At 37.3% G+C, this 25,109-nt stretch overlaps 1 protein-coding gene across 4 annotated transcripts; it reads left to right on the top strand.

Moving 5' to 3' along the window:
- Positions 1-378: 378 nt before the first annotated feature.
- On the top strand, positions 379-24,369 carry pip5k1ca (phosphatidylinositol-4-phosphate 5-kinase, type I, gamma a). 4 transcript variants are annotated; one of them, XM_047810194.1, is made up of 18 exons: positions 379-747; positions 6,958-6,986; positions 7,092-7,178; positions 7,307-7,437; positions 8,207-8,324; positions 9,496-9,648; positions 10,931-11,230; positions 12,422-12,627; positions 13,341-13,424; positions 13,587-13,635; positions 15,245-15,329; positions 16,196-16,357; positions 16,798-16,939; positions 17,079-17,108; positions 17,289-17,390; positions 17,883-18,039; positions 21,903-21,992; positions 22,362-24,369. In XM_047810194.1, exons 1-18 carry the CDS (start codon positions 636-638, stop codon positions 22,362-22,364), a joined length of 2,040 nt encoding a protein of 679 aa, XP_047666150.1. In that variant the 5' UTR covers positions 379-635; the 3' UTR covers positions 22,365-24,369. The 4 variants fall into 4 exon arrangements, with proteins under 4 accessions (XP_047666150.1, XP_027025806.2, XP_047666152.1 ...); XM_027170005.2 differs by having other exon boundaries at positions 22,359-24,369; XM_047810196.1 differs by lacking the exon at positions 21,903-21,992 and having other exon boundaries at positions 380-747.
- The last annotated feature ends 740 nt before the right edge of the window (positions 24,370-25,109 follow it).

Raw genomic sequence — 25,109 nt, 5'->3', positions numbered from 1 at the left:
CTCAGGAGCCTTTCTTCGCTTTCTTTCTTTGTTTTTATCCTCCATGTCAATGTTAAAACCAATTTCTGCTCATTTTTGTTTAGTTTGTCGTCCCGACTCAGTTTTCTGAAGCATTTCTCAAACATCGGAGACCCCACTTTTAATCTACTACATTTTAGCTGTAAACACAGTCTGCTACCACAATCAGATGAATGGAGAAATGGGCCATGAGACCCCCATCATACACTGTCAGAAAGAAGCCACGTGTTTGTGTGTGTGTCAGTGTGTGTGTCTCTCTGTTTGTGTGTGTGTGTGTGTGTGTGTGTGTGTGTGTGTGTGTGTGTGTGTGTGTGTGTGTGTGTGTGTGTGTGTGTGTGTGTGTGTGTGTGTGTGTGTGTGTGTGATATGCGGCCAATAGAGAGCACTGTTCACCAAGCATCAGACGAATATTCGGTGTTTTCTTCACGCTGCTTATTACAGGAATCTGATTCAAAGAAAAAGCCTGAAAGCGCTACATGGCAGTGCAGAAGAAACAAGTAGAGCGCGTGGTCACATCCAGCTCGTTTCACTATGCGCTCGCGCTGCTAACGGTCACAGTCCGGTAAGACTGCAGGACAGCGGCACGAGCTCACGCGCTTTCTGCTATAGGACCAGTGATGGAGGCGGCAGCCGACGGGGCGAGCAGCCTGGCTGAGGCCGAGGATGGCAGCCCGTTATCCGGAGACGAACCGGAGTTTGGGGTCGGTGACAGCCAAGCAATGGATCCAGGTGACCTTGATATATATCAGAAACATTGATGAACACATCATCTCTCAATACAGAATTTAAGTCTAGGAGCAAAATCGTGACAAATTTGTCCCGAAGTGTAACGTTACACCTGACAGCAGCGGTGCTGTAAACCGTTAGTGATGCTAACTCAGCTAGCTCACATGACTTAGCCTGCTAGCTGTGAGAGCACTCATTATCTCTGCAGGTAGAGTTTTATTCTATTTTGCATTTTTGGCTTTTCAGACAAAGTCAGTATTTGATTATTTAATTCATTAAACAATCATCTCTATGTGTCTAAATAATGACAACTGGTTAGCTTGTAGCTAGCTGGTGCTAAATGACAGCACGAAGCCACTGGCTATTTACCAGATGTCCCACTGATCCACATCGGTTCCTTTTTGTAATTAAATTGTTTAGTCCTTTGTTTGGATAATAAAATTGGGACAGTCTTGTTGTGACTGTTATAAGTTATGCACATTTACAAAAGTAATGGATCTGTATATTATTATTATTATTATTATTATTATTATTATTATTATTATTACTACTACTACTACTACTACTACTATTATTGTTGTTGTTGTTGTTGTTGCCATCGTGTTAAAAACGATACAAAAATACTGTACTCTCATTTTAAACCAGAATGGATACAGTTATCTTATTAAATATAGACAAAGTGCTAAATCAGTTTGGGTTAAAAAATAAGAGTGAAGCATGCACACTTCTATCTATCTATATCTATATCTATCTATCTATATATATATATATATATATATATATATATATATATATATATATATATATATATATAATCTGTATAGTCACACAGTTGTTGTGAAGGAAAGGAATTAAATTTGTGCATTACATTTTGGAGTTAGTACAGCTTGTATTTACGTTACATCTCTTAAAATATTCTGTAATTTATTTTAGTTATTAAAGTTCTTTTCAAAAGAAGCCTACACAAGATGTTACAATACTCTTCTATGGAAGAAAAGACCAAGATTTTAAAAATACCTCAGGGATTACAGTACACAAAGCACTTCTGTCAATAACTATTTACTTGAGTTATTGACAGAGCTGAGCCTTGCATGTAGTCTACAACATAGACTCCTATTTATGTTTAACAGAAAGTGAGACTCATTCTGGATGTGTCTGTTAAATAAATGAGTGTGGTTCTCAAATGGGGATGGTGAAGCATAGCCATGGTGTGTTTATATATCATGTAAAATTTTGAGATACTGATGCCTCATTTATTGTCTCGTGACATTATAATTAAGTGCAGAAAACGAGAAAGAAAAACCTGCCTGTTTTGCTGTAAGTGGCTCCTCCACTGACGACTCACAGTCAAGCATCTTATCATCCCCATCTGCTGTCATTTGCAGGCTCTCTTCATTCACCACGTGATCTGCACTGAGAGATTTACTCATGCAGTGAGAGGATTGCAGGCCATGTCTGGCTTTGTCCTAACACCGAGGCCATTTTGGCCATCTCAGAGGATCTTACAGCCAATGTTTTCTATGTGAAGACATCTCGAGAACAGATCATGTTTCTCTCTCATCCTGATGTTTAGAATTCACAGTGCAGAAGTGTTATTTTCATGGCTCATTATGCACTGTTCTATTTCCCCAACAGCCCAACAGACAGTTTCTGATAATCTGATAGCTCCAAAACAAGAGGCGTTGTTAATTATTTCTAGAAGAACATGGTAGAATTACGGTTAGCCGAGAGGGAAGACTTTTTTAAAGTCTGTCTGTCAAATCTGTTCTTCAAAACCATGCTCTCAGAATAAGAAACATATCCACGAGTTAGTTAATTAGTTGGTTAGTTGTCAGGGTTGATCATGTTCTGAAAGTTTGACTACATTCAAAGAGAGAGCTTTGCCTCTTTAGCATCACAGTTTATTTAAACTAGCAAGTGTTGTCGGACAGATGCTCATTTCAGATTATTTTAATTTTGAACATTGTAGTAACATGTAAATGGTTATAATTACACATGCTGAATGATAATCTAGTGAATAGATGTTAAATGAAGAAAATGCTAATTTTGTTAATTTTGTAAAAATTGATGTGCACAGAATCAACAACCTGTGGGAATATCAACCATGTTGGATCGTTGCCGATTTGCCAGCTGTAAATTTTTGCTGTGAATCTTCTGTTGTACCTCATTCCCATAGGTACTTGTTTTTGAACTGGGGAGAACTAGAGACTGGGGATAAAAAAGAGACTAGAGAGGTCACTGGCGTATAGTGAATTTGTTCATGGAACCAGTTTGAGCTTGACATGGGGCAATATCATGTTGGATGTAGCCATTATAAAATGGGAAATTGTAAAAGGATGTACATTATAAAATGATGCACATTATCAGAGCTGGTACTTAGATAATTCAGTTATTCAGACAATTTTTCATTGGGTTTAATGGAACCAATGGAGTCAAGGAAACATTTCCTAACCATACCACCACCACCAAATTGCTGACACTAAATTCCGACCCTCACATTTGCATGTTGAAACAGAACTTGAGATTGTTCAGACCAAACAATGTTGTTCCAGACTTCACATGTCTAGATTTGGGAAAACCTGTGCCCACTATAACCTGATTGAAGTGGAACTCCACAGCGTCATCTTCTGATTTATCTCAACCAGAAATGAACAGGAGCTTTTTGATTATGGATTAAACAACGTACGTTTGAGTTGTAGGTAGCACAATCCATTCAGGTCTAGTCTTTTATGTTTTTAAAGTCAACTTTCTTTTCTAAATATTTAAAAATAAGGAACAAGTGTGTAGAATATGTGAAGTACACTTCGCTGGTTAAGGGTGGAGTGCTAGACTCTCAAAACACAAGCGTCTGTTCACTGAGGACCGCTTTCAACTGAATTATTGGATTATTTCTGTGTAACCCTTTTGCTCTTAGCTTCTTTTCATGAGATTACTGCCACTTTGTAATACTGTACAAGGTCCACGTAATGAAATAGAGTATTTTAGATAAATGTAGATTCTGGAATTAACTTATTATACATTTTTTTGATATTCAGCGATGGGATTAGTACAGTACTTTAAAATGTCTCGTAATGGGCCTTAGTTTAGTTTGAGAAATTCCTTATTTTTAAGAATATTATAGAAAGACTGTGATCACACCAGTTCATAGTCACTTGGGAAGTTATCCTCACTGTTATATATAGAAGGGTGTGAGTCTGTACTTTTCCTCTTGTCAGATTCAGTCAGTCAGGTGTTTATTTTAGCACCTTTATAATGTCTTATACAGCAACGTTGTTGAAAGTCTTTGAGTTTTTTTCTATTCTCTATATCATGACAAGCTGCTTATTTCTGTCTAAGTCTAAAAGGGGAAAAAAGAGTTTGAAGAGTTAAAAAGCATGATACGTAACTAAAAAAGATCATTTTTGATTGCTTGAAAGCTGTGGTACAAAAGGAATAAAACAAAATTGATGTTGAAAACTTGTGGAAAATTATCCATTTGAGGGCTTTGATTATTTTACTTTAGCATCGCAGCTGAGTGATTTATTCTTTCCTAATACACACTCATGATAGTGAATGTCTGAGTGTAAAGCAGTCTTGTTTTGGTTAGACAGTGCAGTCGGATATATGTGTACTGATGACAGATTCTTAAGCCTTAGTCAGTGGCATAAAAGCCAAATAACCAGATTTCAGTGCACAGATTAGTCAGATGATCATTCCAAAATATGACCATCCCATTTCTGGGCAATATTGCCTTGTAATGCCAAGTAGTCCCTTGTTGTGAAGGCTGTTCTACTTGCTTGTACACCCTGAGAAAATGAAGATAGTAATCAAACTACTGGTGACACTGGTGCAGTCAGAATCAATTACCAGGGTCGTGACTTTCCTCTCCAGCTCGGCTCCTATCCAAATGCGTAGTCTAGAAGCAAGGCATTTAAATCCCATTTGAGTCGATTAATTTTGTTGACAGCTTTGTCTGGGGTTGGTCTTTTGTGTCACTGTGATAGACAGTTAGTACAAGCCTTGCTTTTGTGTATACTGTATCTATAACATAAATCAGCTGCTGCAATCTTTTTAGATGGGGTGAAAACTGCATGTTTATAAAGCTGGGTATTTAGATACATAGGTGGTAACAGAGAAATCCATTTTTGCTCCTCCATTTTTTTTTCACTGAAAGAAAAATAGGATGCAAAAGACACTTTTTTTAAATAATAAACTGTATAGTAAACTATGCAGAACAGTGTGCATTTTTGTCTGTAAATCTGTTATCAATAAAAATACATGAGGAATATATATGAATAGAGGTTGAATACCGTCCGCAAAATGTACTGCAGGATTGTGGTCTTTAAATTAATAAATAAATACATGGGCGAATGGCCAGTTGGAACACTAGCTCTATTTCAATCATTTCTTTTTAATTAATTAATCATTAAATAAAGTTTTTTTTTTATTTTTTTATTTTTTTTTAAAATAAAGCATTAGCTGTATTAAACGGTAATAGTATGCATTTTGTATGGAAGAAATGCTTTGATATTATATTTTTGTTTTATTTCCCACTGCTATCTGCAGCTGTTATTCCTGGGATTCTTGTCTAAAGCATTCACATTCACCACGGAGCCTTTAGATAGAGAGGCCTCTTTTGCTGCATCATCCCACACATCCCTCTTTGTTTTGCCCTATGCTTGCTCTCCGCATGTGCTTATGTACTGAATTGCGATGTAGCAAAGGCCCTATTTAGACTGTGGAAGGATGCGCGTGTATGTTGAGTCCATGAACACGTGCAAACTCAGAAAAATGCATGTTGACCTCAATCAGGGAGCCATGGAAACGTGGTGAAAGGGAGTTTGTGAGGCTCGTCTGGGTGGTGACGAGGCTCAGACCCCGAGGGAATCGAGAGGCTTTCATCCTCACTAACAGTTTGTGGTTATTCCAGTTCACAGATGATGTGTGTTTTAATGGTCAGTGATCACAAACAACAGATTAATGAGATGAAGGTGTCATAATATTGCTGGCTTTTGATGACTTTAGAATTTTAGTTGCTTGTTAAACAAATACACATACTCAAAGACACATACCTCCAGAAACTATATTATTTTCTTATAATATTTAGTATTTAATATTATAAAATTTAAAATTTAATTTAATATTTTTTGAATATTAATAATAATAATAATAAGAAGAAGAAGAAGAAGAAGAAGAAGATAATATTTTCTCATATATGTTAAGTGTAGAGATGCTAACATTTTTATTTCTTCTAGAATTGCATGTTGATCTTTTTTGCCCATATAATGATGTGGAACATCCATGAAACTAATTCATCATCGTTATCAATTTAAAAGAGTTCTGTACAGTTGATCCCTGCTAATGTCTTTTTGTCTCTGTCCTGAAGTTAAACAGTTAAATAAACAGTTAAAGTGCTTACACTGGAGATTCCATCATAAACTTCATCGGTTGTCGATGAATCGATGTGTGTTTTTTATCGGTTTATCAGTTGGTGTATATTGTGTGACGTGCGTTAGCTGTTACAGATATATAGGTATATTCTGAAAATCCTGGCTACTGTTAAATTACTTGCTTGTATTATTCAAATGAGTTTACTTACATTTAACTACAGGAGGATGTCAGATGTTATTCTATTTGTGTTATGCATATTCGTAGATCCTCACACAAAATGCAGAGATGTTGCTAGGCCAATAAAAATACTTTTTGGCATTACGTTTGTATTTATTTTATGGATTAAAATGATGAAGAGCGAAGCTTGGCAGAGTCACTTCACTGTTGCAGTGGGATTTTACTGGAACTGTTAACACAATAGGATAGAACAGGAAACCTGTATCAAGGGAGTAGAGATCTCTGTGAATCATCTGTAAAATGAGACACAGCCATAATCACCTTACGGTTTTATATCCGTTTATTGATGACACATTAGATGAGACTTTGTGGTGTGACGTTTAACCTTTCCCCAAAACCTGGCTAATTTTAGTGGCAGATTCTGTTTGGATCAACTTAGAGACAGAAGAAACACAGGAGGTGAGAAACGACAGCATCTCCTTATAACATGGTCATGTGATCTGCGATGAGAAACAGATTCCCTCCATGGTGTGAGAAGAGAAGGAGGAATAAAGCATGAATTAACCCTCTCTCTGTAGCATCTGATTCGTCCTGGCTGACACCTGGCCAGCAGTTAAAGGAAAAGTAAATTAATTAGTGTCTTTTTTCTTTCTTTCTATTGCACAGATGCTGTCAGAAATGCTTTCATCTCAGAGGTACGAATTATCTGGCTTGTCTTTTTGCAGTAAATAATCACCACAGCAGATAACTGTCTTAAAAAGGACACGATGTGGTGCTGATATGTTCAATCTCCCTGTTAGATGGCATCATCTTCAGGCCAGCCAGGCCTCGGGAAAAAGATCGGACACAGAGGGGTGGACGCTTCTGGAGAGACGACATACAAGAAGGTGCTGCTTTTAAAGATTTTTCTGTACCATTCAGACACAAATGTTACTTCGGACGTCATTTGTCTTGCTGCTTTTTTTCTCTGGTCACTTCAGGTTGTGATCATTACCTCTGTCTCTTTTTTCCTCAGACCACATCATCAGCACTGAAAGGAGCCATCCAGCTTGGTATCGGCTACACGGTGGGCAATCTGAGCTCCAAGCCCGAGAGAGACGTCCTCATGCAGGACTTCTACGTAGTGGAGAGCATCTTCTTTCCCAGGTAAGCATTCATTTTCACTCCTAGGGCACAGACATATTTTGTTGTCTTTCTCATATCATATTGTGGACTACAACTGTTCTTGATTACAGAATCAGATTTACTTAGCATTTACTGTATAGTAAGCCGTGAAGCTAGGAACGTACTCCCAAATCCTTCAGAAGCACAGCTACATAAATTACACATGCTGTCTCACATTCCATTTACTGAAAGGCAAGAGAATAAACTGAGACACACATAACCACAGATAAACAGAGACAGAGGCACACTGACCGTCACTAAAAGATGGAGCAGACAAACAGAGAGAGAGAGAGAGACTCGCAGTGACAATTACACAATACACAAGCAGACAAAGAGAGAAAGAAGGAGAGAGATGGAGACTGAGTGAGACATGCAGAAAGATAGACAAATGGAGAAAGACACAGAGAAAGAGACATAGAAAGACCGGCACAAAGAGAAACAGAATTGAGAGACAGAAACCTTAATATGAGATGGAGATCCTTTTTACTTCTGCAGAGCACAGCATTAATTAAAAGGGTACTGAAAGTAATATTAATACTAATTAACATGCAGCCACAAAGAAATGACTTTAGATGAAGATATAAAATGGGCTGGATGAACAGCGTCAGATTTGGTTTTGAAACTAAGTCATTTATTCAAGCTAATCCACAGGGTGTTTTCCATATTGTTGGTTCATTGGTTCAAGCGATGTTTTTTTTTTAGATATTTCTGCTATATACAATAAATACATTTAGATTTATTTGTATTGTAGCGAGGGGAGCAACCTGACGCCGGCCCACCACTATCCCGACTTCCGTTTCAAGACATATGCCCCTGTGGCTTTCCGTTACTTCAGGGAGCTGTTTGGGATTCGCCCCGATGATTATCTGGTAAGAACTGAGAGGTGTGTTAAGTCTGATCGCTCTGCACAACAAGAACACAGTTCTAAAAACAAGATATTAATACTGAGTGACTGACCTATTGGATGCAATATGGCCCTGTTCTGTTTATTTTTGCTCAGCTAGTGGAAATAAATCCCAAAGAAACCACGCTGACTTTATGAAACATCGGCTAGCCCACTCACGTAGATCTGTATATTGTATATTGTCTTCCTGTTAAAGGTCTTTCTTTACAACTTTAGCTGATAAACCTCTGATAAAAGTCAAAAGTCATATATCTCTAATACTTCCGTACTAACAGTTTCGGACTAGGAAGTGGAATTTTGTGTGACAGACACATAAGTGATACGATACACACACGATACCTGATGTCTCGGTGCGGTTATAATAAATGTAAGAACCCTTGGAATGCCACCAATCTATCAAAATAGCGGAGTGTTGTATAAATACTGTATGTGTATATATAAATCTGTGACTTTATTTACAGACAGAAATGCAGTCAGAGCTGCTGCCGTTACAGAAACACGATCAACACCTCGATCAGAACCGAGAACGCAACCACACTGATTTAAACTGATTAATCGTACATTATTTACGTCGTATGTATTCGGTGCCATTTCTAATTAGAGGTTTGGAAAGCTGAACACACTATGTCCATCTGCAACAACAGTCGCATTTGTGCCTACAAAAAGGCAAATATAAATCAGCATCATCAGCTTGGTACTTGTTTAGTGTGAGCTGAGTTTTGCATTTTTGTTGGCTGTGTTCATATGTCATGGTTTTTCTTTTTGTCTGGAAATTATTAATGTGTGTGTGTTGAGTTTGGATGGCTCGCTCTGGGTGACTTGTTTCTCCCACTCAGTGACTCATTTTTGGACCATGTGCCAGACGTCACACTGAGAATTTCTGATTCATTTTCAGATTTTTTTTCCCCTTGTCGTTTATCTTGAAGCGCAAGTTGACACTTAAGTTTGCCCATTTCTTTCCCTTCTGTTCCTGAGCTTATTATATGATGTTATATTTAAGGTTAAAACTAAAGTCCGCCTGTTGTTTATTCAAAACAAAATGTCTTTGCACTTAGGATATGCATTCATGTGTTCATGTGTCTATTTTTTTAGCTATATTTCATACTAGTGGTTTTGGCTTTGTTTGTCCTTTGCAGTACTCTCTATGTAACGAGCCGCTGATCGAGTTGTCGAACCCGGGAGCCAGCGGTTCTGTGTTCTATGTCACCAAGGATGACGAGTTCATCATCAAGACTGTCTTGCACAAGGAGGCGGAGTTCCTACAGAAGCTTCTGCCTGGGTATTACATGGTGAGCTCGCTGATTGGCCTGCGTTTTTGATGTTTCCTTCAGGGTGCTCTTTGATATCGCACTATTTCTGGAGGTGGAGGTTATTGAGGTGCAGTGAAATTGTTAAAGAATTTTAGTCCTTGCTTCAAAATGTCAGTGAAAATAAATGAGCAGATTTTCTTATTTAAAAAAAAAAAAACAACTTTAGTTAGTTGGGCTTCTTAAAATCTCAGTAATGATTTCATTTAGTAAGCAGTGTTCTTAGTAAAGCTGTTGTTACTGATGTTTTGAGTTGTTTCTGCTATTTTCGGGGGGTGGGGGGTTATTTCTTGCTTTGTTCCTCGAGGGCGTATGTGTACCCATTAGCCGAATAATAAAATTAGCAGGCACCATTAACATACAAATGGCATTTTTATTTTAGCTGTTCTCGTGTTTCTGCATTTAAGCGGTTAGCAGGCATTCACATGCCAGGAGCACTGCTTGTGATGGTAGATGGAGAGCTGGGTGAATTGATGGCTGTGGCTCAGCTCAGCCTTCTGTAGGATGCAAGCTGCTGGCTGATGATAAAGTAAAACCAATTCTCGTCTGGTTATAGACCACATGACTCCACATGAATTAGTCATGATTCTGGCAACAAGTAACGGTCACACAGTTTTTGTGCTTTTCAGAGCATAACACACTCGATTCAACATAAACAGCCCAGTGTCAGGATTTGAGTGATATGAAAAGTTATTTTTGAATATTTTTGATAATAGTAATTTTATTAATGGTCCAGAATTAAGCAAATACCAGCGTTTTTGTTTTTTTTGTTTTTTAGGCAGCAAATTTTTCTGCATTCAGTATTATTTGTACTGAATAATAAATTCGAAATTGCTAAGTGAATAAATGTGGTATGTGAGACCGGGCTGCACGTGTCGCCTCGCTCAAAACTTGGAAGTGGCTCATTACACATTGAGTGCATTTATTAACACAGGTTAATTAACAACACCAGTGAATCATGACTATCATGACATGACATAATTAGCAGAAGAACAGAAACACTGACATGAATAATTACTTTATTAATCAGGAGCCTGTCCTAACTTGAAGTGGTTTGTAATTTGTTTAAGGGGTGTTTTGGCAGAAAATGGTAGCACTTTTTCTCATGGTTCTATTCAAACATGTAATCATTATTATAGCAGGAAATTGCAATATAGGTGTTTTAATAAAATTAATTAATGCTCACCTGTGACCCAAAAAGTATTGTCTATGTCAATGGTATACATATGTGTAATGTGTATTTGTAATGTTGCTCGTCCTACAGAACCTTAACCAGAACCCTCGCACACTGCTGCCCAAGTTTTTCGGCTTGTACTGCGTGCAATCCGGAGGAAAGAACATCCGAGTGGTTGTCATGAACAACATCCTGCCCAGGGTGGTACGCATGCACCTTAAATACGACCTAAAGGGCTCTACATACAAGCGCCGGGCCTCGAAAAAGGAGCGAGAGAAGGCAAAGCCAACATTTAAAGACCTCGACTTCATGCAGGACATTCCTGAGGGCCTGATGCTGGATGTTGACACTTACAATGCCCTTGTCAAGACGCTCCAGAGAGATTGCTTGGTGAGGAGGGGGTTAAATTTTTGTGTTGCTCGGAAGGATCTAGTAACTCATATAAGCACACGTTTTCATCCGTGGTGAAAAGAATCACAGCTCTGCATGCACAACATGTGTATCAAAAACCCATTCAATGAAAAAAGAAAAATCATGAAAGAAAAATTATGATCAAATTAATTGAATCTATTTTTTTAATTAATTTATTGAATCGAATTTTCACTGCTTAATGGTTTCCAGTTTGTTTAAAATTGTGTCTTCTCACTATTAACTTCATGACTGAATTTCACTTTTGCGTTGTAGCTAACTGTGTTAATGTAGGCTGCTGCCACCATCAGGTGAAAGGAAAAAATGCAATGTTTTTGAAAGAATTTGAAAGAAAATTTTAAGAAATCGAGGCAAGCCACCGGCCGCATTTGGTCTTAGGAAGGGAGATCACATTATGTTGCAAAAAAAAAAACATTCAGGGCAGCAACCAGAACACCTGAAAACATCATACAGTACAACCATACTTTATGTTTTACAGGAGGTTAAATATTAATCAATATTGTTCATACATTACAACAAAAACAGTGATGTGGAGAACAGAAAATGTGCAGTGTTTTCTGTAGACCGGTTGAGTGTGTGGGTGTAATATGGTGTAATCACTAACCTGTGCAATGCAGAGGCCCTTTCACACTGAAATGTAACACCTCTATTACAGCTCTTAAACCCTTCAAGTGCTTCTCATTGTCTCTCATTGCTCAGTGCTACATTCCTTTTCCTCATGTCCCTTGTGTCTTAGCTCCTACGTCTGAGGATGTGAGGACAGAGAAATGAAGGCCTGATAAATGAGATGGTCTTACCTCATTGAAGTGTCACTTTACAGTGATATAACTTATTGATGTTGTGTTACACAGTCGTATCATTTGTCACCGGCCAAAATAAACTAATCAGTTTACCTGATGTGTGTGTGGGTGTGTGTGTGTTTGTGTGTGTGTGTACTCAAAACCTCTCCCTTTGTTCCTTTGTTTATAGAATTGATGTGAATCAAAATGCTTTTTTGGTTGCTTTTCAGTTTGCAGGCTAAAGATAATAGTCTCAAAGACATTTTGGGTTATTCTGCCTGCCATCTATCTGTTTATATAGTCTAAGACTATATAAACAGACTCTTTCTTAACTTACTCAATGTTTCTCTGTGGTCGTCTGTTTGACTTGTAGGTGCTGGAGAGTTTTAAGATCATGGATTACAGTTTGTTGCTGGGGCTTCATAACCTCGACCAGGCTGAGAGGGAGCAGAACATCGAGGGCTCTCCGAGTAGCAGTGACGGGAAGAGACCACCAGCACAGAAAGCCCTCTACACCACAGCCATGGAGTCCATCCAGGGAGCCTCAGCCTGCGGAAAGGACATCGACACTGACGACACGTGAGCACTTGCACTTAGGACACCAGACATCTCAGCTTTTATGAATTTTAAATTGGAATGCTTTGTTTTTACTTTGGAGTATAAGTAATTATCCAAATAAAACAAATAAACACAGCATAGATGTTTTTACCGACTCTTGGAGGCCAGGCCTCCTTCCTCACAGAAATCTCCTGACACAATTTTCATTCTTAGGACACATCCTCTTAAAAAACGGCCCATTTTTAGCAGAAGTAGAAATATTCTGAACATTTTGACTGAAATAAAGATCAAATTTTCTTAAACTGGCAAATAAAAAAAAAACTTGTAATAATGATCATTAGGGAGTAATTAAAAATGCTGTCATAAATTGTGGAGACAATTACAGTGCAGTCAAACACACCATGGTGCATACTGGAGTGTGTAAGTTTTACAGCAAACATCAACCCCTACAGCTCAACACCACCATCTCCCCATCTCCTTCTCCCTGTGGTTACCATCAAACAATGTATATTATTCATAATGTTTTTATTGGCTAGTAGCAGAAATCAGTCCATTCTAACATGCACAGTAGTAAATAAACATTAAGCCACATGAAACCTAATCTGATGGGAAGAAATCTGCACGCTACATCTAGCCAGCAACAACTCTTTGTAAAAACCAATGTGTCTGTCAAAGTCATATAAACACTGGCTTTTTTCTATAACAGAGTAAACACCACTTATTTTTCCCCACAGGATGGGAGGCATCCCAGCAGTGAACAGTAAAGGAGAGCGTCTGTTGCTGTACATTGGCATCATTGACATCCTGCAGTCCTACAGGTAACACAGTCAGATGTCAGATTTTCTGCTTTTCTCTGGGATTTTCAGGATTTACCGAGACCTGAACTAACAAATAACAGAATTTCACCCATATCTCATCAGTATAATTTACAAGCTGTGTGTTTATACAGCAAAGCTTACCGATCGTTATTTTTGTTTCAGGTTAATAAAGAAATTAGAACACACATGGAAAGCTCTCGTTCATGACGGGGTGGGTATTGAAGTCCTTTATTTCTTGCAATTTATACACTATTAGAGTCAGTAGTCATTTGAATTCTGGGTTACTTACTTACTTACTTAGTTACTTACTGTTTTTACTACAATGTGGCATTAGAGTGATTGTTAAGTTGCGATGTTGCTGGTCTGTACGAAGGTTAATGCTTTAACAGCACACCCTGTCTGAACAATCTGTGGTCTTTACCTTGGCCGTGAAGCCACCGTCCTTCCTGCGTGTATGCGTCAAGCGAGTAGATTAAGGTTCTCAGACATTGTGCAACCAGAAACCCATTTAAATATATGATAAATTTATTTCAACTATTAAGCACATTTATTTAAATGTATTAAATAGATTGACTGGAGACATGGAGCATTTTTCTGTTTGAACATTCCATATACAGAGCAAAATTTGGTCGACATAAGCCTATAAATGATGTAACCAGCCAAATAACAATATAAGTTATACATATAAAACAATATAATAATAATAATATAAAGATAATACAATAATTAATAATACAGTATAATAGCTTTGATAATGGTGGGGTGTGATTTCCACCATTGGAGACAAAAATACAGACCCACTTTAATTAACAACCACTGGTATATATAATAATCAGTACTGGACCTTTAGCTGAGTTCAGTTTTACTGTTTTTATTACAACAAAAGGATGTATAGAAACAGCTCTTTCTGTTAAAGTCTCTCACCCAGTTCTTTTATTTATAGCTGAACGCTTCACAGGCTCAGCTGTGAGACTGTGCCACTTCCTCAGTATGCACTGTTATGCATTTGCCTGCATCTGAACCTGAATGAGTGTCACTTCATTTACACCTTAACAAAGCCATTTATCCAACAGTGGTTGAAACTAGTACGACTCAGATTCAAAAAGAAGGGATAGAAAGAGGTTAGCTTTTAGTTTTTTAAACACATGTTGTGTCCTACATTGTCAATTTCACACATGAAAAAGACTTAGTTGTTCAGGAAGTGTGTGATGGACAAATATTGCATACCCGTATATACATCATACCTCAACATAAATATGCCTATGGGTAATATTTGAAGTGCAAATAGCAAAATTGTTCTATAAGGAAAGGTTTTGAAAAATGCACTTACTTTCAAAATATGTTAAATTATGTCCAGTGACAGGTCACAACAGTAAATAGGCTAATAAATAAAATGAAAAAAAAAAGAATTCTGACAACAATGACAACTTCCAGTGGGCCTTTTCTTTTTTCGAACGTATTTAATTAGATCCATAAATCACAAAGAATGACAATTATATGCCTCAACGTACAAAATATCAACCCATACTTGTAATTGTACTGCAGTTCTGGTTGAAGCAATAAAGATTTATCTAAAATATGATAGTAGAATAACCCAAATTTATGTCAGTAAAATAGTCTAGTTGAAAACAATAATCAAAAATATAAGCATGATGGATACTTTTAATGACAGCCTACCACTTTCCAGGTATAGCCTGTGTCTGAAACATTGAATATGCATCATCATTGAATATACAAGTTCCATTTTGTTTAGATTGTTCAATTATATTTTCATATTAAAGAAATTCCAGTTTTCTAACTCTTAGATATTTGTTTTTTAGGACACAGTGTCTGTGCACCGACCTTCTTTCTATGCAGACAGATTCTTCAGATTTATGAGCAGCACAGTATTTCGGAAGACCTCCTGTAAGTCTGCAAACTTAATTGATTAATTATGAACTGATTGATCACAGTCAGGTCAGCGTTATCGGATGCCATGTTTACTGTGCAGATGGACAGTGACCTGAAGCATTACAACAGCAGTGTATGCAATGGCTAGGTCAGTCACCTGATCTGAAACCAATTGAGCATGCCACCACAAACCACCACAAGAACAATGAGGAACTGAAGACACCTGTAATAAAGTTAATGAAGAACATCCCCCATGAAAGAATCCCAGCATCTGATGATGTCTATAGCGTCCAGCCTTAAGGCAGTCGATGGCTGCTTAGCTTTTACAACTATTAAAAATGACCATTTCAGTTAGAATTTTGTTTTGTCCAACTACGTTTTGGTCCCTTAAAAAGCAGCAAAGCAGAATTCCCAACATGTCAAACTTTGAGGTGGATAGACTACAACAGCAGAAGACCCCATCAGGCTCTACTTCAGATTATTTGAGTTACTATGTCTATTCTGGCAGCACAAACCTGACCACTGACCTATCTTATCAAAAAGGCATTTCTACTCACAAAGCTGTCAATGTGTAGGTATTGAGGTGATCCTCAGCCGACAATGAGTATATATGACAAAGATTTTTTTCTCTGTTAAGGACAAATATTTTTCTTTATTTCTTTCTTTTTTTTTCTAACGTCTTCTGTTCCTCCACCCCGATGACGTTTAGCAGACGTTTGCCAACAAAGTGCCTAAAGTTTACTATAAAATCCTTTTTTCTGTTATCCTTATTCCTCCAATGTAAAACATCAGATACAAATGATGTCACAGATGATCCTGTCATGTCATTGAATGTCATGTTTTTTTTTCTTTCATAACAACACTCCTGTTTTTGTTGTCAGCCTTGAGGTCTTCTCCCTCAAAGCGTGGCCGAGGAAGCCTGGCTATGCCCAAATACTCAGGGCCTGGAGCTGCATGGTCGATCAGCCAGCTTCCCTCTGAGAGAGACAACAACATTTACGACCTTCGAGGGGCTCGCAGCTTCCCCACACTGGAGGACGAAGGTATATGTCCACATTTTCAGCCAGGCAGGGAAATGCTTGCACTTTCTGGTTGACACATGCTGTACACAGCATGACAGCCTGTGTAAATATGTCTGAATGGGGTTTGTGTTTTGTTAAGGGTGCGGTTCAAAGTGACGCAAGTTTTGAATCAACACTATTTTGCTTAAACACAGAGCCAAAGTGTGGGAGCATTTTTCCCTAATGTGCTTATAGACGTGTTAATATTTGAGCATTATAGCTGATTCCTTAATGCTTTTATAAGAATTTTAGTTTGCCTGATTTGTTTTTAATATCATATATTATTCAGTTTAATGATATTATACAGACCTGAAGTGTTGCTAACATTTCCTAATTACTCTGAATAAACAAGATAAATGATAAATTGTATTTTAACTATCTCTCTCTCTCTCCCTCTCTCTCTCTCTCCCTCTCCCTCTCAGGTCGCTCAGATGTTCTTCCCTGCACACCTCCATCATTTGAGGATGCCACCACAGCCTCCATTGCCACCACACTCTCCTCCACCACCTCTCTCTCCATTCCAGAACGCTCCCCATCTGACACCTCTGAGCAACCCCGCTACAGGTAACCAACTCATAACACACACACACACACACACACAAACACACACACACACACACACACACACACACACACACACACACACACACACACACACAGTCTTTGTAGTCTGTTACAATGCTGTTTTTGTTTTCTCTTCCAGGAGACACACCCAGTCTAGCCAAGACGGAACGTAAGTTGTTTTGACTCGGTTTCATTCCTGTAAGAAAAAATGACTCTTTCTATATCAATTTATTTACACAGACAGAGGCATTCTAACCCATGTTACACTCCATTATTTAGTCTCATTAGTTCTTGAATGATGCTTTGCTGAATGTACAGTAACATGCACCCTCTACTGGTGTAACTGTAGGACACAGGAGGAAGATCAGCAGACCATCACAGTAGAGGTGGAGTTGAAAAGACAAGACAGCGAGCCTACGCTCATAGCACCACAACCTTCTCCAGAGACAAGGTACGTATTAGTGTAACACTGGATGTTTTATAGTTGCTTAAGGGCCGGTGGAAAACCTGATTTTTCATGGTGCAAAAGGTCTTTAAAAACATACATGTTTAATTCTCTAAAAAAAATCCAGAGCAGTCCATTTAACTTCCCAAATTTGCTGCCACTATATATATTTGCTCCCACAATCTGAATCTATTTTATTTATATTTCAGTGATTTATAATTCCACATAAAAAAGCTTAAAATTGCTGCCATAAAAAATTCTTTTTCATCAACACAATGCCTTCTATGTTCATTTTTCTCATCTGTCTTTTTGCAACCTGATTGGTTGGGAGCACTTGATGACAGCGCTGTTCAGTGTGATTGAATTTCACCTACATATCTACATATCAAACCTACACTGTTGGTTGTGAACAGTGTGTGACAGTTTTTTTATTCAAGGTATTGAAAGCAAAGTTTTTTTTTCTTTTGTTCCTCTTTCTTCCTCATATCATTCTGACAGTGAGGAGTTGGAGCTCTGTGCAGAAGCTTCCTGTTCCACAGTTCCCGTGAGTCCTAAAATCGTGGTGGACTCGGACTGCACTAGTCAAGCCTCCGGCTGCCCCAGCCACTCCTCTGTAGACGAGGATGATGATGTGCCAATCACTGATATCTACTTTGTAAGTGTCTTTTAGTCATAGTATTCTCTGTGGACAGTTTATATCGAGTGTTTAGAGCTTTCCAGGAATTTCACTTTTTTTTTCTGTTTGAGAATCAGGAACCTGATTACAAGCTGCATTTACTGTCAAACTATGATAAATATAAGAGAACACAGCTATGTGTATTGGATCTGTGACATGAACGGAGGTGATGATGTGATGTGAATCTGTGCAGTCTGCAGAATCGCTGGTGTGAGGAGCAGGTGTTGTTAGTCTGGTGAGAAACCAGTGTGAGCGTGTGGTGTGTTTAACACAATAGTGTTTCCCCTGCAGTGTGCTGAAGCCAGATGAGGAACATTTCTGCATTATAATTGAATACAGGATTAAAAATTTACAGCTAAAAATAATAGTAATGGAGGTCTTTCTCATGCACAATCAGTTATACTGTAATAAACTTAAATAAGCTTTGTAAATTATTTGGGATTTAGCCTGATTCACGTTTAAGCTAAGACTAGAACTATAAAATCATCCAGATTTCTGATGTAATTCTGCTCTTTGTATTGTGTAACAATGCACTGTGATTTCAGGATGGTTCTCCTCTACGTGGTACAGTTTGTTGCTTTTTATAGCCAGCAGCAGAATTATTGCCACTCTTGCTTTGTTTACATTGTGTCAATGAGAACAGGTACCAGTAATCATGTTCAGATATATTAACAAATAAATATTTTTTATGTTCCTAGCACATATTTACTTTGGTTAAAATGTAGAATTTTCTCAGTGGAAAAGTAAAGCTAATTAACCACAATGATATTTGAGGTGAAACTCAGTACAATAAAACACACAGTGTATGTGTGTGTTTTTTCAGAAAGGTATCTAAATCAGGGAGATTCCCATTACTCTACATTAGACTCATTAGCCAAGTGCAAAAACAAAACAAAACAAAACACAAAGCATATCTAGGATACTCATTTACATTTGGGCTCAGGAGAAAATCGTGTAAATACAATTCTTTATTAAAGTTCTATCAAACTGTATGTTCCCCCTCTGGCTTGGAAACCACAAGTTAGTACAGAACTCAATTCATCCAGTTATTTAACTGGTTTGATTGTTAGGACTGTCTATTTATTTTCATTCTCAGTGTCTATAGTGACTTGTTCTGCTGCCTGGTTTAGCCTGCATGCGACATACGGTTATGTTTCCTGCTGACTATCTTCATCACATGTTCCATAGCGTGCTGTAAACTTTGCATGAAAGTGCAATGTTTTGTCTCATTTTCGTGCCTGGGTTCATTCTGCTCAGATAGGTTTATTCTTATTGCACGTGTGTCTTCTCATTGTGTAATGACCTTACTTAATCAGCAGTGACGGATGACGTTACCGACAGTACTTTTGTCATCCGTGTTGCTAAGAAATACAACTTTCAGCCGTCAGCTTGTACGAAATCACATCATCAGTCTACTGCTGTGTGCGTGACTCAAGAAATGGTGTAAGGAATATATCACATAGGAACACGATCTAATAGGGAAATAAGTAGTGATGGAGTAGTGTGGAGCTACCTTCCAATCTCCATCATAAAGCTGATCATTTTCCAATAACAGCAGGGTTTTATATTCTTCTTGTACCACAACAATATTTATCCATTTATTGTTAAGCTTAATGTTGTGGAACATCCATGGAACAATCCGGTTTCATCACTTATATCAGACATAAAGTCTCTTTCTTTTCCCCTCATGCTCTAGTTAATCAGAATAAAAATGCAGCGTGTCTTGCTACAGACGAACCACAAACAACCCCATTCTGATGACTTTCCTGTGGCAATAAAACCCCCCAACATAAATTACAGCTTTTCCTGTGATTATTAAGTGCTGCCACTGGAGAATCCTTTGAATAATGTTTAATACAAATTATTGATTGATATTAATGTCTGCTTTACAAGTCTTAGTGTTAGATGCTATTATAATTTGCAACAACATTTTAAAACAATGCCATTATTATAATCCTTCAACACTTTCTGAACAAACAGATTTGATATTTCAATGTGGTATAAAAGGCTGTTCTGAGTGTTGGAGTTCGGAGCAAGTCATCAGCTGGACCTGACTGTGTTTTATAATTAACATCCAGCTACTTGCTGTGTGTATCAGCTACCCTGAGTCACCTGTTCATTTATTTATTTGTTTCTCTTACTCGGTTCCTCTATTTATTTTTCTCTACTTCTCTCTCTACGTGACTACATGATCAGATAACTATTTTAACAACTGCATCTGTTTTTTCTTTATCTTTTTGACTGTTTTATATTCGTATGATCATTTATTAATTATTTATTATAATTCACACCCATTTCTTACATTATTTCTTTTTTCTCCTCTCTCGCCCTGCCTCATTCATGCACACACACACACACACACGCACTTACACACTTTTCTCCTGTCTGCTTAAAGTTCTCTGATGGTAGCTGTTGTGTCTGCCAGACCATTACATACAACAGGAGGCCACAGTGTAAGTCCAGGTAGTGAACTAGCCTGTTGTGGAACATTGTAACTGTAGTGCTTTTGTAATAGAGACATTAGTAACACACACGCACACACACACACACACACACACACACACACACACACACACACACACACACACACACACACACACACACCTCTTTAAAAGTGTGTAAATCTGTAATGTGAACTTTACTACCACAGTCTTTTCCACTTCCCATTTCATCAGAGCAGCTCTGTTTCCCTCTTTTGCCCTTCTTCCTGTTTTTATTACTAACTGCTGTTACACAGTAGATGCGAAGCTTAGGGTTGTAACAAGCAAAGGTTTGGACATACAAGTGTGTGTGCAACCAACTGAATAAAATTGAAGCATAGGTAAATGCTAAAATTAGCTTTAAAGATTTTTTTTTTTAGGTTTTACGTCGTCAGTATGTGACAGAATTTCACAAGCCATGAACCTAAGCACAGTGGCACTACTGTATTAGAATTAAAATAAATATATTCAAATATATAAGTTTGTTTTTATTATTTATTCATTATGAAAATATTCAAACTATAATTAATTGTGTATATAGTCTTATATATTTTATACGTTTGATCATTTTTGATAGTGTAGAAACCTATAAAAAAATCAATGATCATTTTAGGATATTAAAATGTTTAATATGAATGTTAGAGGAACCTACAATGGATAAATATAAAGTCTATACATCCCTGTTAAAAATGGCAGGGTTTTATGATGTAAAAAACATTAAACTAAAATAAATCATGTCAGGACATGAAATTAGAGTTCAGGGAAAATAGGAATCGTTTAAAAAGTTGCAGTAACTCTCAACAATCTCTTGTATAATCGGCTCATTATGAACGCAGACACATCGTCAATCACGTTCAGTCTCGTGGTTAAAAGTAATTAGCATGCAACTGTCGTCAGTGAAATTATACTAATTAACCTCATAACACTTGTTTGTAAGGATAAAAGAAGGAAATCGCATGCTTGAATATGCAAATTGGGACACAGCTACCTAATATCTAGCCTACGTCTACTAATATTAATTGCCAGTAAACTTTGGTAGAACAAACATTTTGGAAGTCTTCATTTTTATTTCCACATATTTATTTTTTGACATTGCCAACCATTTTTAAACCATTTTTAAACCATAGAATAACTGAGTTTTAAAAGGGAAAATGTGAATTTAGCACAGTGTTCAAACACAAGCATTAATCCAAAAACACAATTTTGATTTTTAATGGTTATTTAATGTAGTTCTTCTTTCTTTCTTTCATCACTGTTTGCCTCAAACTTTCACCTACTGCATTGTCTTCTATTTCTCTCTCACGTCTCGGCTCTCTTGCTTTGTCATGCCGGCTCCTGCGCTCTCTCTACTACCTAAACCAGCCTTTGGAGGAGAGGAGCTGGGTTTATTCTCCTCTGCACTACGCTACAGACTCTAGGTCTCTGCCCACAGGGGATGAGGACAGCGATACAGTAAGTGATTGTTGGTGCCAGAGCTTCCTGCGATGTCTGATCTGGATATTTAGCAGTTTAGGCACTCCTTTTGTGTCATTCCTTATTTTCCAATCCATCATGATTGATTTATTTGTAACTGTTTTGTTTATTTGTGCAGATTTTAATGCATTGGTGTCATCTGCATGGAAAATTCAGGTTAAGGTGTTTGTGTGTTTGTGTTTCCTCTGCATGTTTGTACTCTTAGTTTTTGCTATCATACTTCTCTTCTAATCTATATCGAATGTGTATTTGATCCGTCAACAGCACAAAAGTGCCTTCGGTTGCACAGCATTATGATGTATTTTGTACAGTTTAGCAACAGCCGCTCTTGTGTTTTATCCCCAGCAGTGAGTGCGACTACTCCAGTGATCCCTCAAGCGTGACGTGGCTTCCAACTCAACTCAACTGACCAAACTTCCTACCACATTTTTTTAACTGACTGGTGTGTTCGATCCTCGTCTTCTCATGATCCAAAACCCCACGCAGGCCGCAGTGTGAAGCTTTGTGCTGAACGTACACTAGCATCATTCTCCTGTCGTTTTCTGCCAACCAGTAACAGCTGCATTCATTAAGATAACATTCCTGTAATTCATAAAAAGTTTTTTATTTTGTTTTTTACTTTTCTATATGTGTGATTCTCTGAGTGTGATACTGTGAACATGCTTTCATCTGTATAAAAAATATGTTTGGTGTGTAACATGAGTGTGGAGAAAGCTTGCTCTTGCTTGTATACTTAAAGCATCTATATTCTACAATTAAGGTCTCTCCGTGATATAATGAACTACTGGTAATGTTATATTGTCAGCTATATCAGGAGGTGGCAAATGATCAGTTCAAATTGATGCAATTCTCTTCGTATAGCGCTTTTTAACAATGGACATGGTCCCAAAGCAGCTTTACAGTACATGAATATACTTTAAATTTATCCCTAATGCGAGAGCCAGGTGCAATAGTAACAAGAAAAAACTCCCTGTAACATCATGAGGACAAAAACATGTGAGGAACCAGATTCAAAAGGGAAACTGGACTCGTCTGGGTGACAGTGGATAGTGTGATTTATAAAATGAATTTAAAAAAAAGAGTTTCTCTATAACTCTACTGTATGGACAAAAGCCAGGTACAATTTTACTGAAATGAAAATTTTGAAAATAACATTTATTGACGTTCCATTTTATGCAAGCTGTTATGTAAACATGGATGATTTGTAGACTGGGGTATTAATAATGTCTGATGTGTTTTTTTTTGGGTTTTTTTTTGATGAATTCAACTCCTGTAGATTTTCTTATTCCTCTAAAGAGTCATTCAAAAAACTTGAGTTGAGTTTATAAAGTACTGTTACAGCTTTCTAACGTGGTGATTTAAGTGGGAATGACCAAGCGGAAGTCAACATGGATGTGTTAATTAAACATTAGTTGATATTTATCTACACACAATATATTGAATTACAGCAGATTTTATGAGGGCTGTTTGGGGTTAAAGACAGCATCATTTCACACAGTTTCCTAAAAACTCTTCCTTTCTAATACTTTATTTAAATGTTCCACAAATCAAGCATTTTCTTTGCTGAAGGCCTATCTTTAAAACCAATGGGAATGCTTTCCTCTTAAGACTGTTCTATCACAGCACTTTATTTCATTATATCACGATCGTTTGAGCAGGATGCAAGTTTTCCACCAATGTTGTGATCTACACTGCAGGAAAGGATTAAAAATCTTGTTCAAATGTATAATTATTTGTAAGTATAGAGTAATTTAAGTGTGTATGTGTTTGAAAGTGTAAGTGTGAGGACGTGTGATTTAATAGATATTTGATGGGTGTTAAAATGCTGATCATGGTCACAATGCTGTTGTGTGATATAATGGACCTACAGCAGCAATACAGAGTGTTTGTACTTTTTGGTTGCCTTATTTATTTCTCATTTGTAGTGTTCTGATACCATAGTTAGTGACTCACTAATTATATGTACATGGGAAAAAAAGTATAAATACAAATAATGAAGAAATACTAGACTATATTTTATCCTGTGGATTTGGAGGGGTTTTTTTGTTTTGTTTTGTTTTGTTTTTTTTAAACTTCCCTCAAGCTGCACATAAAAACGAATCAAGTGAATTAAGCAGATTCTCCCCAAGATGAAGAGCATGCAGTCATATTTGCGTTTCAGACGTCGCATTGTACCGCACGTGGGAACTTTCATGAATGTGCAAGAGTATCGACATCGTCTTCTAAAAGTTGTCTGTGTATGTGTGGTTAAAGATGTGTGGCCCTGATCAATTAGAATAAGCAGTGCTGTTGAGAACAAGCATTTTGTCATTGGAAATTGTAAATATATAATGAAAATTAAAAATGAAAAATTAACCATTTTATTCTTTTTTTTATTATTTATACAGGAAGTTTAAAAAGATATTTCAGTGAAAAATCACTTTTCCCTTTAAATTAACTGTAACAACCAAGCCCTGTTTGAGTTTGCACTGGAGTTTTGCACTGGAGCTATGAGGCTGTTGTAGTTTACAAGTAATAACATTTCTGGATTTGTACACCATAAATCTCATCAATTTCTGTTACTGTTTCTTTAACAGCTGTGTAGTACCTAAGTGTGTGTATGAGTGAGAGAGAGAGAAAAAATCTGTTTGCACATGCAAGTGTATTTATTTGACCTCTGGAAATAAATATAATTGACGTATGTTAATCTGTCATTTTATCCGTCGGTATCTCAATGACCTATATGATTTTGGCATGTTACTTTATGTACAGTCTTCATAAAAAGCCAAATCATAGATTAGACCTGTATTTTGTACCAGTTGCTTCTGGTAAGAAAAAGTACATTGTTAATTAACGTGTTAGTGAGTGAGTGAGTAAGTGTGTTTGTATGTGAGTGTGTATGTGAGTGAGTGTGTATGAGTGAGTGAGTGTGTATGTGAGTGTGTATGTGAGTGTGTTTGTGAGTGAGTGTGTATGTGAGTGAGTCAGTGTGTATGAGAGTGAGTGAGTGAGTGTGTATTTTAGTGTGTATGTGAGTGAGTGTGTATGAGAGTTACTGTGTATGTGAGTGAGTGTGTATGTGAGTGATGGATTGTGTATGTGAGTGAGTGATTGAGT

This window comes from Tachysurus fulvidraco, chromosome 2, assembly GCF_022655615.1.
Source record: "Tachysurus fulvidraco isolate hzauxx_2018 chromosome 2, HZAU_PFXX_2.0, whole genome shotgun sequence".
In the NCBI taxonomy this organism is placed as follows: Eukaryota; Metazoa; Chordata; class Actinopteri; order Siluriformes; family Bagridae; genus Tachysurus; species Tachysurus fulvidraco.
Note: the sequence above shows the minus strand (reverse complement) of the source record. Positions and strands in the feature narration are given on the sequence as shown.